Raw genomic sequence first — 16,683 nt, forward strand, 5'->3', positions numbered from 1 at the left:
AAATATAATTATAAGCAGCTGATAGAATATAAGAGAGACTCTCTTTGACTTTGGTAGTAGAAACATTCTTCTTTGAGAGGCCCAGAGATTGTGTCTTTGGATATGTAGAGAGGGAAGTGTATTCATGGCTCACTACTCAGCTGGATTTTGAAAAATATTTACATAGTCATGACAATGTAAATGCTATTTATTGGTCTTCAGGTTTTAGAGCCAACTTGGGAACAAAAAATGAAAGACCTGCTTGTGGCAGCAGAACAGAATGTAAATGTTAATAATCTGAACAATGTAAAGGAAAGATTAAACTGACAATGTGGGTCATTGGATGGGCAGCAGGAGGGTATTGGCCCTAATATCCTTGTCCTAAAAAGTGGGCACATGACATTATCTGGTCAAAAATGGATGGAATAAGGAATGAAGGTTTGAATATATTTTTTTCAAGTTATAAAATTAACCAAGAACCAAAAAAAGGAATATCAGTATTTAAAAATATAGAAAAGTGGAGGGAAAAGTGAGGCAGTATATGTACATGAACAAAATCCTCATTGCCATACTGGTAGACAATAAGATATTGCCTAAATTTTATAAACCAAGAAACAGCTATATATGTGTTATCTAGAGTTGTAAAGGGATATACCAGCAGAACAACAACAAAAATCCTTTTAAGGTTTCCTGGAGGGAGTGAGATGGAGAAGGGGAGGATTGAGGCAAGAGACTATTGGTTTTTTTTTTTAATTTATGATAGTCACAGATTGAGAGAGAGGCAGAGAGAGAAGCAGGCTCCATGCACCGGCAGCCCGACGCGGGATTCGATCCTAGGTCTCCAGGATCGCGCCCTGGGCCAAAGGCAGGCGCCAAACTGCTGCGCCACCCAGGGATCCCGAGACTATTGGTTTTTATCATATGCTCTTCTATACTGTTTGATTTGTTGCCTTGCATGCATTGCTTTAATAAAAATAAAATTCTAAAAACTTTATGTTGATCTCATGACAACAAAATAATTACATACCCTATGATACTTTATGATAGTATCAAAATGGGTATGTGAATATCCAGCTAGATTCATCTCCATAGAAGATAATCATATTGTAACACACCACCACATATATGTTTATGAAGAGGATTGGAAAGGATATTCTCTGACTTAAAACATTGGAAGCAGTACAGCATAGTAGTGAAGTTTCTGGTATTTGGCATTGTGCTGACCAGGGTTCAAGGCCTCTCTCTGTCATTTACTAGTTGTTAGTTGCTTTGCCATGGGCAAGTTACCTTACTCCTATACTCCTAATATTTTCCTCTGTAAAAATGAGGCTGATGCTCATACAATACAAATGAAAGCCCCTCAAGAAAAGGACTGCCTCTATAGAGGTGCTTAAAATATAGTTGGTGCTCCATGACTGTTGAATGGCCTGAATCTGTCTCACAGATATGTGATGAGAAAGGACTCACTGTGCAAAGAGCAGGGGGAAAGAGTGTTAGTCTAAAAGTGGGTAGCTAGTTTCCTCATCTATGGAAAATTGGCCTTTGGTTTAAAAAAATGCAGTCATTTTGATTGTGGAAAGATAGCTTTCTGGGCTTGGAGTATTACAAAATAAATTAAATTGCCCTGCATGTAAAAGAAAGAAAAAATGAGATTCCACCAGTAGCTCACAAGAGAGGACAAAGGAATCTGAAAATTGGAAATAGAGGAGTTGCCCTTTCCAGATGTTGAGGACAGAAAGGGTCGAATAGCAATGAGGAATGGGGCCCAGGATAAGGGATGGTTAGTAGGCCTTTCCAGTAATGGGAATGGATGGAAAAGTGTGAAGAACAGGAAGGTCTAATGTCCAATTTTTAAGTGAATTGCTATATTGTGTGAACTCAGATGACTAAAAAAGTGATAGGCAGCTTTGGGGAGAAAACTTTGCCACCCACTTCTAGCCTTATCTCTGAATTTTCCAAAATTTTATACTTATTTCATATAATTTGGGGAAAGGGAAATATGTTAGGAGAGGGTTTGTGGTTAAGGATATTCTGGGCTTCCAATTTAAGCTTCAATGGTTAGAAATCTTAGATGTTCCAGGTTTAGGCAGTTTCATTCCCTAACATTCTACACGAGCAATGTTTAGCTTGCCTTTCCTTATCTCCTGAACAGAGCTACCTGGTGATAACTCAGCTTTTCATCTTAGTCCTTAGTTGACATGTAGAACCTATATGATCTCAGGTATTTGCCTGCCAGTGTATGGATGCTGGAAACTTGTCTGGGACCCAGTGACCTAGGTTCTTCAGATTTTATGGGTAGGTGCTAAAGATCAAAAGAGTTCACAAGGAGAAGGTAGAAAAAAAATCTCTCTGGTCAAAGGGTGAAGATTGTGAATGAATGAATTTGTCTTTTCTCTTCTGATAAGGTTTCTTCCTGTCATCTGATCCACAGGTTATAAGGGTAGCTATGGTATTATGTTAGGAAGATGGTGGTATTGAGAGGGACCTCGGGAAGTTTGGTTTTAAAAATCTTTGGGAATGCCTCTTTGAAGGACTTGGACTGAGATTTTGCTTGAGTCCCTTAAATCCAGTATCCCCTAAGGTTCTGAATCTGTATTCCATTAAGGTTACTCAGAATCCCAAAGGCTGTAACTGGGCTTAAAATGTTTTGGAATTTTAAAAGGTGGAAACTGTAACAGAGGAGAGATGTAACAGAAGCTATTCCATGGGGAAGAAATTGTACAAACAAAGGCTCCTAAGCAAGAGAAAGTAGAACTTATCTGGTAATGGTAAATGTTGTGTTTGGTTGGAATATAGGCAGTGTTCAGAAAAACAGCAAGAAAAAGGCTAAAAACTAGTTAGAGCTAGATTTTGGGAGAACCTTCAAATCAGGCTCAGGTGTTTCTTGAAAGAGTAGTCTAGGGGCACCTGGGTGGCTCAGTGGTTGAGCATCTGTATTTGGCTCAGGTCATGATCCTGGGGTCCTGGGATTGAGTCAGGTATAGGGCTCCCCATGGGGAGCCTGCTTGGCCCTCTGCCTTTGTCTCTGCCTCTCTCTGTGTCTCTCATGAATAAATAAATAAAAATCTTGAAAGAAAGAAAAAGAAAGAAAGAAAAGAAAGAAAGAAGAAAGAAAGAAAGAAAGAAAGAAAGAAAGAAAGAAAGAAAGAAGAAAGGAAGGAAGGAAGGAAGGAAGGAAGGAAGGAAGGAAGGAAGAAAGAAAGAAAGAAAAAAGAAAGAAAGAAAGAAGAAAGAAAGAAAGAAAGAAAGAAAGAAAGAAAGAAAGAAAGAAAGAAAGAAAGAAAGAAGACGCCTGGGTGGCTTAGTCTGCCTTCTGCTCAGGTCCTGATCTCAGGGTCCTGGGATAGAGCCCCGCATCAGACTCCCTGCTCAGCGGGGAGTCTGCTTCTCTCTCTTTCTCTGTCTGTTGTGCTCCCTCTCTCTCTGTCAAGCAAATAAATAAAATCTTAAAAAAAGAGAGAGTAGTCTATACTCATTGTCATGTATACCTCACCTACCATTCACATCTCAACTCACTACAATCATGAAACTACTGCATGACATAGACTTCCAAGTAACAATGGTTTAAATAAGACATACATGTATCTATCTCACCCAAAAGAAATCTAGAGGGTAGGCAGTCTAAAGCTGGTATGGTGGTACCGTGAGATTGTTAAGAGATCCAGGTTCTTTTTAGTTTACTGCTCCACTATCCTTAGGATTTCACCCTTGTCTTCATGGCCTTTATTCCAGGAGGCTGTGTCCAGCTAAAATTCAAGATGTTTTATTACTAAGGAAGAAGATAAGAATGGATATTGGGGTAAGCAATTACCAATCTATGCCACAAATGTGTGTAGTGAAATTATCCCCTCCAAAAGACCAGACCACCACCTGATTGCTATAATTTCTAGACATTTTTTCATTTTTCTTGACCTCTTGATAGCATTCAACACTATTGACCCCTTCTTCCTTTTGAAACATTATTTTCCCCTGGTTTTATGACATTACTTTCTCCTGCTTTTCTTCCTATTTCTTTGGTCACTACATATCCATCCACGAGACATGGGGTCCTTGTCCTCCACCTATGCCATGGTCACTGTTTGTCTCCAGGGCTCTATCCTAGGCTTCATCTCTTCTAAGGCTGCACATTCTTCTCAGGTGCTATTTTCCTTTCCATAGATTAAAGAACCATTTATATATTGATGACTTCTAGATCTGTTATCTCAGTCCATACATTTTTTCATGAGCTTCAGATGTGTATATTCAACTACCTATGGAATATTTCTTCTTGGATGTCCCACAGGTATCTCAATATCACTGACCAGTTCCCCTCTATTAGTATTCCCTATCTCAGTGAAATGAGTTACCACTGACACATTTGATCTCTCAAATCAGATCCCCAATAGTTCCCTTTGATACTTCCCTCTTCCTTACCTCTTTCCTCGCACCCAATTATTCATAAAGTCTTGCCCCTTTTTACTTCTTTAATATATTCTGAAGTCAATCATTTCTCACTACCTCCATTGCTACCACTCTAGGCCAAACACAATCATTGCTTACTTAGATAACTACTCACCCTCTTTCCAGGTAGACATCTAATCTATACTTCTTATTGATTAGGCAGCTAGGGTGTTCTATCTAAAACTCAAATCTGTATTGTATCAAAGCCTAAACGCCTTCAAAAACCTCTCAGTGCTCACAAGATCAAGACCAAAGTCCTTACCTTGGCATTCAAGGCTAGCTATGATTTGGAAGCAATGGGAATTTGGGTACTAGAACTGGAAGGCAAAGAGGAGCGGTGTCTAGTGTGAAATAAAGCCCTTGTGGATGGGGGAGAGAATCTAGGAGACAAGAAATTAGGAAACTGATAAAAACTTGGAGGAAGCAACAATTGAGAGAAAGAGAGGAGTCAGGAGAACAGAGGCCCATCTTGTGTGGGAAGTGTGTGTGTGTGTGTGTGTGTGTGTGTGTGTGTGTGTGTGTGAAAGAGAGAGAGAGAGAGAGAGAGAGAGAGAGAGAGAGAGATAGAATTATCCATAGAATGTAGGGATTGATATTTTATTATAGTAAAGGAAAAGGTGACCTCATAAAGCACTAGACTTATGACCATTTGAATTACTTTTGAGTGTAAGAAAGGTATTGAATATTATTTCTGTAACTGACCACTATGCTGAATTTTATTATGGTTTCTAATAACTTTTTAGTTGATGCTTTGGGGTTCTCCAGGTCTGCATTCATATACTCAGTAACTAATGATAATTCTGTCTACTTTCCATTATTTATACATCTTATTTTGTTCTCTTGAATAGACCCAATTACTTATGTGAATTTATTATGTGATAAAAGTGTCATGTCAAATCAATGGGAAAAAAGATGGATTAATTTGCAAATGGTGTAAGGATAAGAGACAGTGATTTTGGAAAATAATTAAGCTGAGTCCTTTTACAAAACAGATTTTGGAATAATCAAATATTTAAATGTAAATATCAAAGCCATAAAAGTGCTTGGAAAAAACAGGGATTGTTATAGGAGTGTGGAAAGCATCTTTAAGCGTGAAGCAGAATCCAGTCGTGATAAAGGAAAACCTGATACATTTCATCATATAACAATTAAATCCAAAAAAAAAAAAAAAAAAAAAAAATGGGATCCCTGGGTGGCGCAGCGGTTTGGCGCCTGCCTTTGGCCCAGGGCGCGATCCTGGAGACCCGGGATCGAATCCCACGTCAGGCTCCCGGTGCATGGAGCCTGCTTCTCCCTCTGCCTGTGTCTCTGCCCCTCTCTCTCTCTCTGTATGACTATCGTAAATAAATAAAAAAAAAAAAAAAAAAAAACAATTAAATCCTTTTGTATAGCAAAGGTTATCATGAACAACATGAAAAATATTTGTTATATATGTAACACAAGCATATGAGAGACATTGTTGGTGGAAACATTATTCCCATGTACCTTTTGAGAGTAAGTTGACAAATTTCTTATCAAATGGAAGACTTTTTGTAGCATTTTAGTCAGCAAAAAGTACTGCAAATAAAAAAAGCTCAATACAGATATACAGATGCAGAATATTCCTTGTAGCATTGCTTGTAATAGGAGAGAGAGAGAGAGAGAGAGAAGAGAGGAGAGAGAGAGAGAGAGAGAGAGAGAGAGAGAGAGACAATCTGAATGTCCATAGCCATGTATCCTGGACTGGTTAAATAAATTATGGGCCATCTATACAAGATAAGACTATGAAGTTGTTAAGAAAAATGTGCACTATAGAAAGCTGTTTAGAATATATAACTGGAAAAAAAACAGGTCATGGAACAGTAGGTGTAGGATACCATTTGTGGGGAGAAACCCCAAATAATTAGTAATGAATAGGAAAAAAATCTGGAGGACTGTATATAAAAATGTTAATAGTGGTTATTTCTGGGAAATGAGATAAGGGTGGCCTTTCATTGGTATGTTACACATTTCTGCATTATTTGAATTTTCACATGATTATCTTTGTAATAAGAAAAAATAAAGATACGAAAATAAATACATTCAATGAATGAATCGCTTTGAGGGGGTGGTTTTAGTTTGAAGGTCTGCAGACTGAGCCTGGTACAGTGGCATAAACATGGGCTTTGGCGTCAGACAGCCCAGAGCTGGGCCCCTTGCCCCACCCCCAAGGAAGGAGGGGGGTGGCAGGGGGCTGCGGAAAGGGGCTGGGCTGGGCTGGCTGCAGCTCTAGTCCAGGAGGCTGAGACTTCGAGAGGGACTGAGAGAGGGCAGACTCATCCCGGACTTGCTGGAGGACAAGGTGAGGGGCGTTGAGATTTGGGTTTCCTGGCAGCCAGTGATTTCAGTTCCTTCGAACCTATAGCCAGGCAGGTGGGCAATCCATACTGCACCACTGCAGCTGAGGGAGAGATGACCTGGAGCAGGATGTAGGCAATCAGGACTCCTGAGGGTAGTAGGCGGTAAGGATTGGCGATCTGAGACTAGTGGGGAGGAGGGGAACCGGGTTTGTTGAGTGACCGACTGGGAGGGAGAGGGGAATACTGAGGGAAAGTGGAAATCCAGAGAAGAAAATAGGGAATGCAGAGAAGGGTTAAGAGTACTAGGGAAGGGGGTGCAAAGGTAACACGGGAGGAGGATGTAAGGAATGGGAATAAGGAATTCTGTGGGGTAAAATAGGAAATGCGAGGGGTGATAGGGAGCAGGGAGCAAGGCAGAGGGAATACGGGGGGTGATAAGGAATGAGGAGCAGCGGGGGACGGGGGGAAGGGCAGACTGGCTGCGACAGAGGCCCCCCTAGGGAGGCGGAAAGGGGCGGGACCACTTCCGGCCTGGAGCAGGGAGGGCAGTCTAGGAGTTTTAGAGGGGCTTGGAGCGTGGACGCACTCTGGAACTTAAGTAGAAGGAGGTGAGCTGCGGGGCCCGGCTCTGGATCACAGCCCAATAGGGATCGGCCCCACCCTCTCATATCTGGAGAAAACCTGCTGTAGGGACCGGATCGTACCGGATCCATCCGGATGGGAAGGGAGGGGACTGGACCCGGTTTGGCTGGGCCTAAAATGGAATCACTGGCTCCATTCTAGATTTGAGGAGGGGGTGTACTAAGGAAGGGGCGGAACCAAGATGCGCTTTGCCCCTGGTTGGAGGGGGCGTGTTGTGAAAAAGGGCGGGACAGGGCCATAGTGTGGACTTGGGGTGGGTGTGAATAGGGGAGGGGCCGGGACCACCAAACTGCGACAATTTTAGAAGAAGGCTTGTTGGGGAGGGGGCGGGACCAAATGGTACTGCGGACCTGGAGAAGGGCTTGTGTTGAGAAAGGGCGGTGGACGGAGTCCAGACCATTGCGCATGCACACTCTGGATTGCTAGGAAGGGGCGTGTAGAGGAAAGCCAGCCTGAAGACGGGCTGCTGCCGAATGCGCATGTGCATGGTGGACTTCAAAGAAAGAGCTTGTGCTGGGAAAGCGGGCGGGGCTGAGGTGGGCCCTGCAGCGAACGCGCATGCGCATTGTTGGTCTGCGGCTGGAGGGGGGGTGCACTGGGAAAAGGGGCGGGGTCCTCAGAGCTGCCGCGCTGGCACATCTTCCTGGAGAAGGGGAGGGTGCGGCTGCAGAGAATTGAAATCTAGAAGTTTTGGATTACTGAATCCGAGAACGGAGTCATTGGGGGCGGGGGCGGGGTTTGGGTTTGGGATTGGGGCCCTAGGGAAAGTGAGAATCAGCTTCCAGGCAGAACAGGAGAGAGGACGTTCAGGCCCTTTGACGCAGGCCTTCTCTCCTCAGGCTCAGCTCTTGCCAGGCCAACTTGAGACATGTCTGACACAAGCGAGAAAGGTACGGGTCCAACCCGCTTCCAGGTAAGGCCTCATTTTGTCCTCTCCCTTACTACTTTTCTTCTCCAGCGCGTTGCTGCCTCAGTTCCCTTGGTACCACCCCTCCCATCCTTGTCCTTTACCCACTTTCCTTCCTGGGTGCCCCCCCTCACCAGTAGAGGGAGGGAGGGAGGAAAGAAGGAAGAATGAAGGATGGAGGAAGGAAGTAGAGAGGGAGGGCAGGCCTGCCTTTTTCTGCCATCACTTCCTGCTCAGAGGAAGGAGAGGCCTTGTTGGGTCTAGGTGGGCAGAGCTCACTGTAAGTAGGAGTTAGTATATGTCAGAGAAGTGAGGCCCTGGAATTTTGGAGCCATTTTCCTAGTTGGGAATGGGGAGGAGGTCTGTGAGCTTTCCTGCTTCCTCTTGCAGGCTGAAGCTTCAGAGGACAGTGGCTTGAAGATACAGACCCTATTGACAGTGACCCATAATTTGGAGGTCTCAGAGATACCAAAGACCTCAAAGGCACTGGAGACCTCAGAAGCCTTGAAGGTCTCAAATGCTGCAGGAGTCTCAAAGGCCACAGAGGTCTCAAAGGCCCCAGAGGCTCATGAGGCGGCTGCCACTCAGGCCTCCCCTACCACTAAGCTGACTGATACCCAGGTTCTGACAGTTGAAAAGAAGAGTCCAGCAGCTGACACCAAGATGCAGAGTGCTGACCCTCAGCCTGTGATAATGCCTGCCACTGAAACCAAAAAGGTCAGCTGTGTGGCTGATATAAAGGCTGGTACAAAGGCCCTGGAGACTGAGGCTCCTGCCTCTCAGGCTTTGGCAGATGAACCTAAGCCTGATGGTGCGGCTGCCCAGGCTCAGGAGAATCAGGATACTCGGCCCAAGGTCAAGGCCAAGAAAGCCAGAAAGGTAAGACGTCTATAAACACCAGTCTTCCCTTTCCACTTCTCTTCATTAGTCCATTTGTTCTGCGAACATTTAGAAAGTTCCCTGTGCTCATCAAGATTAAGGGGGACTATAAGAGGAATGTGATATAATTTCTCTCTGCAGAGAGTTCACAGAGTCATGGAGAACTGAGATAGTACACAAACTTAGCTGCAATGTTAATGTAGTTTGTATTTACATAGGACCTACCATGTGTTAGACCTTGAGCTAGGCACATGCATACAGGTTATTTCATTAAATCCTGAAAGTAATCCAGTTTTATAGCGAAGGAAGCTGAGTCCTAGAGAGGTGGGGTGACTTGTGCAGGGTGGTACAAGAAGGGCCAGTGGTGGACATAGGAAGAGAAGAATTCTCAGGCCCCATCTCAGGTTGTTCCTAGCCTGGTAGAGAGATGAAACTTCTGCATTGAAGTCAGTGAAAAACAGTCCCAAGACTCAACATGGCCAATGTCTAGTCAGGCTGTTACTCCAGGGGTGGGATTAGAGGGGCCTTCCAGAAGAGAGAGGATGAGGGAAAAGGAACATCTACTTTGTTTGACAATATTGTGCTTCCTCTCTGTTGCTGCAGGTGAAGCATCTGAATAGTGAAGAGGATGGCAATAGTGATCAGAGTCAGGCTTCTGGAACCACAGCTGGCCGAAGGGTCTCCAAGGCCCTAATGGCCTCAATGGCGCGCAGGGCTTCAAGGGGCCCCATAGCCTTTTGGGCCCGCAGGGCATCAAGGACTCGTTTGGCTGCTTGGGCCCGAAGAGCTTTGCTCTCCCTGAGGTCACCTAAGGCCCGCAGGGGCAAGGCTCGCCGTCGAGCTGCCAAGCTCCAGTCATCCCAAGAGCCTGAAGCACCAATACCTCGAGATGTGGCCCTTTTGCAGGGGAGGGTAAGAACCCTGTCCTCTCCACTCTGCCTTATCTACTGCCTTGCCTACCTTTTCTGCCTTCCTCTCAAATCTTGTGCAAACGTATTTTGATCTTTCTACCTTTTTTTCCCTTTCCCAGGCAAACGATTTGGTGAAGTACCTCTTGGTTAAAGACCAGACGAAGATTCCCATCAAACGCTCAGGTAGAGTTCTGCTGTGCCCTCCATGGCCCTTTTTCCCATGTGCTGAGGACATTTCTTGTCCTTAAACTCCTACCTTTGTACTCCCAAAGTTCTAACTGGGCAGTGCTAGCATCTCTGTTCATTACTTCAGAACCTGTTTGTGCCACCCACAACAGAGTTGGCAAACGGTCTTTAGCTTGGATTGGGGGCCACCTGACTTCATTTCAGCTCAGGTGCTCGCAACACTCTCCCCTTGCAGACATGCTGAAGGACATCATCAAAGAATACACTGATGTGTACCCTGAAATCATTGAACGAGCAGGCTATTCCTTGGAGAAGGTGAAGGGGCAGCCATGGGGGATGGATGCAATGGGGAAGGATTGAATTGAACAAATATACATGTCTGTTCTGGGGGAGGGACCACAGACTCACTAATTCAACCCTATCACTGTGTGGATGGGTAGATAGGAAGGGGTCTTCCCATATCTGGGGTGATCTAAGGAGGGGCATAAACTAGCCCAGGGTCACATAGCAAGTCTCATAAAAGCACAGCTAGGACCCAAGCCACCCAACTTAGTCCTGGCTTCTGTCTGCTGCTGGAGATGTCCTGTAATATATTTTACATGCTTACATCTTCCTTCCATTCCCCGTTCTCTATCTCCCTAGATTCCTGAGAATCAGAGATGATGCTGAGAACAACAGTACATTTCTTTGCTGTTTGCTGTGTGCCATCCACCTAGGCTTATGTACATTATCTCACTGGCCCCTCCCCCCACACCACACGAATGCGCATTCACACCTACACCCACATACCCCCACATACCTAGGTACATGGGAACTTTGGGATGCCCAGGAATCTGAACTTGTGATCTTACAAGCTGTTCTCCCCATCTGTAGGTATTTGGGATTCAGTTGAAGGAAATTGATAAGAATGACCACTTGTACATTCTTCTCAGCACCTTAGAGCCCACTGATGCAGGCATACTAGGAACGTAAGCTGGGAAAGGGCTGGGGTGGGAGGGAGGCTCTGCTTCTGTCTATGGCACTACTCCATCCCTGTCGTCTCTCCCCACAACCCCTTGGAGAGGCAGAAAGACAGAACCTAAAAAGCCCCCGTTCCAATTCCCACACATAGTTGGAGCCCTGCACATGGTAATGGTGACTGAAGAGTATAGAAGCCTAGAATGTTATATTCCTCCTGTCAGGTTTTCTGTTTTTCCAGAAGCTTCCCAGAAAAGCAGACCTGTTGTTGCCTGTCTCTTCCTACTGGCTTTGGTAGAGTGGTTCTTCCTGGTATGGGTGAATCATGATCCTTGAAGGACAGGAGCATCACTGGGGCTGTGCCTAGAATTCTCTTGGAGCAGGAGGACCGGTTTGGGAGAGAAAGGACTCACACTGGCTGGGTGCCTGGGTTGTTCCAGGTTGACAGGCATTCTTCTATCCTTTTGGCAACCTGGGACAGAGGAGCATTGGATTTTGCCATTCTACTTAACAGGAGACTGAGACTCAAGAGTCTAAGTGCCTTGCTCAGTGTCACATAGAGCTTGAAGCATAGACTGGGAAGAATTCTGTCATGTGTGAGGAATCTGGGAGAGGGTAGCCTAGTGAGCTGGCTGATATGTTTTTTGCAGATGGCTGCTGGACCTAAATCTTCTCTCTACCCTGTTATTTCCCTAGGACTAAGGATTCGCCAAAGCTAGGTCTCCTCATGGTGCTTCTTAGCATCATCTTTATGAATGGAAATCGGTCCAGTGAGGGTGAGTGGGCATGTAGCTGAATGGGTGGCCACAGTTGGAATTCCACATGTTCATTTTCTCTCCCTGTCTCCTCTTGCCTCCCTTTGCAGCTGTCATCTGGGAGGTGCTGCGCAAGCTGGGGCTGCGCCCTGGGTATGATTGGGCTCTCTCAGTGCTTGCTGTCCGTATTGTCATTTGGCAAGAGAGGATGGTCCCAGGATTGCATCAGTCTGGTGGTCTGGTGGAATGGGTGGGGTTACTGGTAGAAGGTCCAGGGTTTGACCTGAGTGGGTGGGGAAATGGTCCCAAACTCTCTGTCCTCTGTTTCACTATCTCTTGGGCTATTATGGAGTTTTCTTCTTATGCTCATAACCTCTTTTCCTGTTGAAAATGCCTCTGCATACATCTGGGGAGTACCATATCTGATTGATTGATTGATTTACTGATGGATTTTTCTTTCTCTGCTATCAGGATACATCACTCGCTTTTTGGGGACGTGAAGAAGCTTATTACTGATGAGTTTGTGAAGCAGAAGTAAGTGTGTCTGATGATGGTGTGTTCCATATGTTTTGCTTATTTCAGAACTGAGTAATTAACCTATGGTTCGTGAGTGTGCATGCAGGTGGTAGGTCACTTTTTCCTAAGTTAGTGAGAGGGAACAGGAGGACATATTTCCTGACCTACATGTACTTTCACATATGCTTTCAGAGCAATTTTTCAAGGTAGGGATTATTATCACCAGCATTGTAGATGTAAGTAAACTGAGGTTCAGAGAAGTGAAGTAATTTGCTCAGGGGGGTTACACAGGTAGCAAATGGAAGAGTCATATTTAGATCCTGGCCACAGTGCCTTGGTTCTTTTTACTGCACTAACCAGGGCTTTATAAAAATTAACGTCCATAAAGAAACGCTATAGAATGATAGCTTTAGGCAGCCAGGTACTGTGCTGGTGACTTGACTTGTACATCTCATTTCATTTTTGTAACTACCCTGCAGAATAAGTGCTGCCATCCCATCCCTATTTTCAATTGAGGGACCTGGGTCTCAGAGAGTGGAAGTCTGATTGTGGCCCTGGCTGGTAAGGGGACCATTTGGTCATGGGGCCCTCCTGACTTTCTGGCCAGGGCCCACCATACCCATTATCTTTAGAGAACACATGTGTACTCACATAGGCACGTTAATATGTACCTTCATGGGCATGCGCACATACACACACACACACACACACACACACACACACAGTCGGGAATATGCACGAGCACACTACTCTTGGTAGACTGTTTCTTCCACTTAGTCATTTTCTATGGTAGACTGTCTCAGGGCTCACCAGGTCATGGACATGACCACTGGTGGGGTGTGCTCAGGGCAGAGGGGCCTGAGGAAATGGCTCCTCTAAACATAACAGAGCCAACAAGAATCTGGGTTCATTGTGACAAGAGCACAAAACTTGTGGCCTTCTTATGAACAGATAGCCTACTTGTGTCTCACCTTGCACCTCCACATGGCTTCTGAACAGGACCAACGGGACAAGGCTCAATAATGGAAGAAAAGCTAAAGTACTTAGGGTTGATTGCCATTTAGAATTTTTCCAGTCCATACATGGGTGGGCCGTGGTTGTCTTAGACATAAAGGCTTTCAACCTCTCTTTTCAAGGTACTTGGACTATGCCAGAGTCCCTAATAGCAATCCCCCTGAGTATGAGTTCTTCTGGGGCCTGCGTTCCTACTATGAGACCAGCAAAATGAAAGTCCTCAAGTTTGCCTGCAAGGTAATTGGATAGCTGCTCAAGCTTGGCATATTAAGAGCATGGGGTGCTGCTGGCTAGGTTACGCTGTGTAAAGAGCAGCCCGCCACTCAGATGTGAACATTCTGAAGCTTCTGTTAATGTGCCAAACATTTATCTGAATTGTTTAATTTGTACAATTAACATGTCATTCATTACCCTCTGCCAGATTAGAAAAATCAGGCTCGGAGAGGTGATTAGGTGACATGTCTAAGGTCTCAGAGCTAATAAGTGTCAGAGCAGGGATGGAATGTTAAGTACATAAATACTAGTAGTTAGGTTGTCTTATTATATTGTTATTGTTGTGTAGAGCATGCAGCACGGTGCCTAGCATACAGTTAGGGATTCAGTTCTTGGATTTTTAAAAAGATTTTATTTATTTATTCATGAGAGACAGAGAGAGGCAGAGACAGAGGCAGAGGGAGAAGCAGGCTCCCCGTGAGGAGCCTGATGTGGGACTTGATCCCAGGACCCAGGGATCACAACCCGAGCCAAAGGTAGACACTCAACCACTGATCTACCCAGGTGCCCAGTTCTTGGATTGTGATTCTTCTGACAGTCGTTGTTTCTGTTTCAGGTACAAAAGAAGGATCCCAAGGAATGGGCAGCTCAGTACCGAGAGGCAATGGAAGCAGATATGAAGGCCGCTGCTGAAGCTGCAGCTGAAGCCAAGGCGAGAGCAGAGATTAGAGCTCGAATGGGCATTGGGCTTGGCTCTGAGAATGCTGCTGGGCCCTGCAACTGGGACGAAGCTGATATTGGACCCTGGGCCAAAGCCCGGATCCAAACTGGAGCTGAAGCTAAAGCCAAAGCCCAAGAGAGCAGTGGTGCTAGCTCCAGTGCTAGCGCCAGTGCTAATGCCAATGGTGGCTTTGGTGCCAGTGCTAGCCTGACTGCCACTCTCACATTTGGGCTCTTCGCAGGTCTCAGTGGAGCTGGTGCTAGCACCAGTGGCAGCTCTGGTGCCTGTGGTTTCTCCTATAAGTGAGATTTCAGGTATCTACTTAGACTGGGTTGGAATAGCTGGGGCTTCATGGGTTGGGATGAGGAGCTGGCTGGTTATAGGAAGGCCAAGGTTGCAGGACCATATGGAGCATGTGGGAAAATTCCATTATTGGCATTTTGTTCCTTCCCTTTTGGTGGTTCTTGGGTGACTTTTTGAATTTCTTTTACTTGTATTTTCAGATACTCCTAATCCCAGCAGTCTTTCTCTTCGAGCCAGGGTGCATCCTCAGAAACCTACTCAAATAGCACTCTAGGCAGCCACTATCAATCAATTGAAGTTGACACTCTACATTAAATCTATTTGCCATTTCTGAGTTTATTGCTTTTTTTTTTTTGGTGGGCTGTCATATTTTGGTATTGCATTTAAAAATAAATGGGGAGAGTTTCCACCTCAATCTTTGTTTACTGGATTCAAGGGAGCAAGATTATGATCTCTCGGATAGTTTGGTCTGCATCTCTAGTCTTGCAGTGTAGACAGGATTGCAGTGGGGTGGGGGGTCATGAAGATTGTAAGCACACACTTTGAAGATTGAGGACACACTTTGAAGAAGAGCCCTAAGATAGGCAAGTCAAGCAGAAAGCAGAGGTAGAGGAGACTGGACATCAAACATAGGTTCTCTTTTTTAAGGAATTTGGATGAGAGAGGGAAGAGAGAGGTAGCTAAAGGGAGATACAGGAACAAGTAAGGATTTTCTTGGGAAAGGAGAGAGAGGCTTGAGCAGGCAGGAGCCAATAGGGAGATGTTAAAGACTGACCCATGTAGCCCTGAGAAGGCAGAAGGGTAAGGTCTGGGAAAAGGGACTGTCCAGAAAAGACCTGGAGAGGGGACTGTGGAAAGATGTCAGGCAGAGGGGAGGCTGCAATTGAGGATGGAGCCCAAAGTTTTTAGGAGACCCTTCTCCCATGGCAAGGTGCTCAGCAATCTTGGAATCAAAATGAGTTAATTTATCCCAAGGTTTTAGTTCTGGAATAAGGGACACACGATCAAGGGCAGTGAGTATGTGGGTCTGTATCTTCATTACTTTGTACACCGTGCCTGACAAAGTAGATAAGCAGAATGGTGGAAGAGATGGATCATGAGACCCAGGCCGGCTTGGAGAGGCAGATAAGGAAATTGTGTGATGACCTGGGAGACCACATAGGAGTCTGTGGGCAGGAGTTTCAGTGAAGTCTGAATAGGGCAGAATGTTAAATAAATGTACCAAGTGCCTGCTCTATGTCTGGCAGTGTTAGTGGTGTTTGGGAAGGGGTGTTGGGAGAGCTGGAAAGGTGATCTAAGGGACTGGTCATATGGTCAGACAGTGGGATGATTGTATTTAAGAAGACAGAGCAGAGAGAACTCAGTGATGTAAAGTCCAAGGATTGGGTGCTTAGTGGAGAGAAGATGGCATTTCTTGGAGATGTGGGGTCAATAGCATGGAGCACCAGGGTATTGGTTGGGCTATCCATGTGGATGGTTAAATTACTGGGGATGGTGGCAGGAGTTGGGGAAGAGAGGAACATTGGAACCACGTGCCAAAGTACACTTGTGTGATTGAATGTGTCTTCTCAGCTACACTGCCCACTAAGGCATAGGGCCCTCAGGTAATCAGAGATCCACCTTTACCCTATTTTAGGGAGTATTTCCCTGCACTTTTCTCCAGGAAGCCCACACCAAGTGGGGATGGCCAGAGCTGGGAAGAAGAAATGGGGGCAGACTCCAGTTCATGTTTTTGCCAGTTGTTGGCTTGGAGGACATTACTGCAATGAATGAACTCCCACAATTTTCATTCTCTCAATATCTATTAAATTAAAAATAATTCTAGATTACGTTGTATGTCTTCCCCTTGGCCAGGAGATGGAAGAGCAGAGAGTCCTTGTAGAGCAGTTTCTCTGCTATCTTTCATTATCATTCCTTAAGAAGCCTTTTTAGACATTTTTGT

At 45.1% G+C, this 16,683-nt stretch overlaps 1 protein-coding gene and 1 non-coding gene across 4 annotated transcripts; both read left to right on the top strand.

Annotated features, from left to right (window-relative positions):
* The first annotated feature begins 6,645 nt into the window (after positions 1-6,645).
* Positions 6,646-15,075, top strand: MAGED2 (MAGE family member D2). Of its 3 annotated transcripts, none has more exons than XM_055315886.1 (13): positions 6,646-6,739; positions 8,219-8,292; positions 8,677-9,165; positions 9,769-10,077; positions 10,196-10,259; positions 10,498-10,577; positions 11,136-11,230; positions 11,916-11,995; positions 12,085-12,127; positions 12,446-12,508; positions 13,627-13,741; positions 14,334-14,752; positions 14,942-15,075. In XM_055315886.1, the coding sequence occupies exons 2-12, from the start codon at positions 8,248-8,250 to the stop codon at positions 14,742-14,744; spliced, it is 1,794 nt and encodes a 597-aa protein (XP_055171861.1). In that variant the 5' UTR covers positions 6,646-6,739; positions 8,219-8,247; the 3' UTR covers positions 14,745-14,752; positions 14,942-15,075. The 3 variants fall into 3 exon arrangements, with proteins under 3 accessions (XP_055171861.1, XP_055171782.1, XP_055171713.1); XM_055315807.1 differs by lacking the exon at positions 6,646-6,739 and adding an exon at positions 7,272-7,345; XM_055315738.1 differs by lacking the exon at positions 6,646-6,739 and having other exon boundaries at positions 8,048-8,292.
* Positions 13,325-13,454, top strand: LOC129503686 (small nucleolar RNA SNORA11). Its single transcript, XR_008663235.1, has one exon. It is a non-coding gene; the product is annotated as a small nucleolar RNA SNORA11 (small nucleolar RNA).
* Positions 15,076-16,683: the final 1,608 nt, after the last annotated feature.

Source organism: Nyctereutes procyonoides, unplaced genomic scaffold (assembly GCF_905146905.1).
Source record: "Nyctereutes procyonoides isolate TBG_1078 unplaced genomic scaffold, NYPRO_anot_genome, whole genome shotgun sequence".
NCBI classification, from domain to species: domain Eukaryota; kingdom Metazoa; phylum Chordata; class Mammalia; order Carnivora; family Canidae; genus Nyctereutes; species Nyctereutes procyonoides.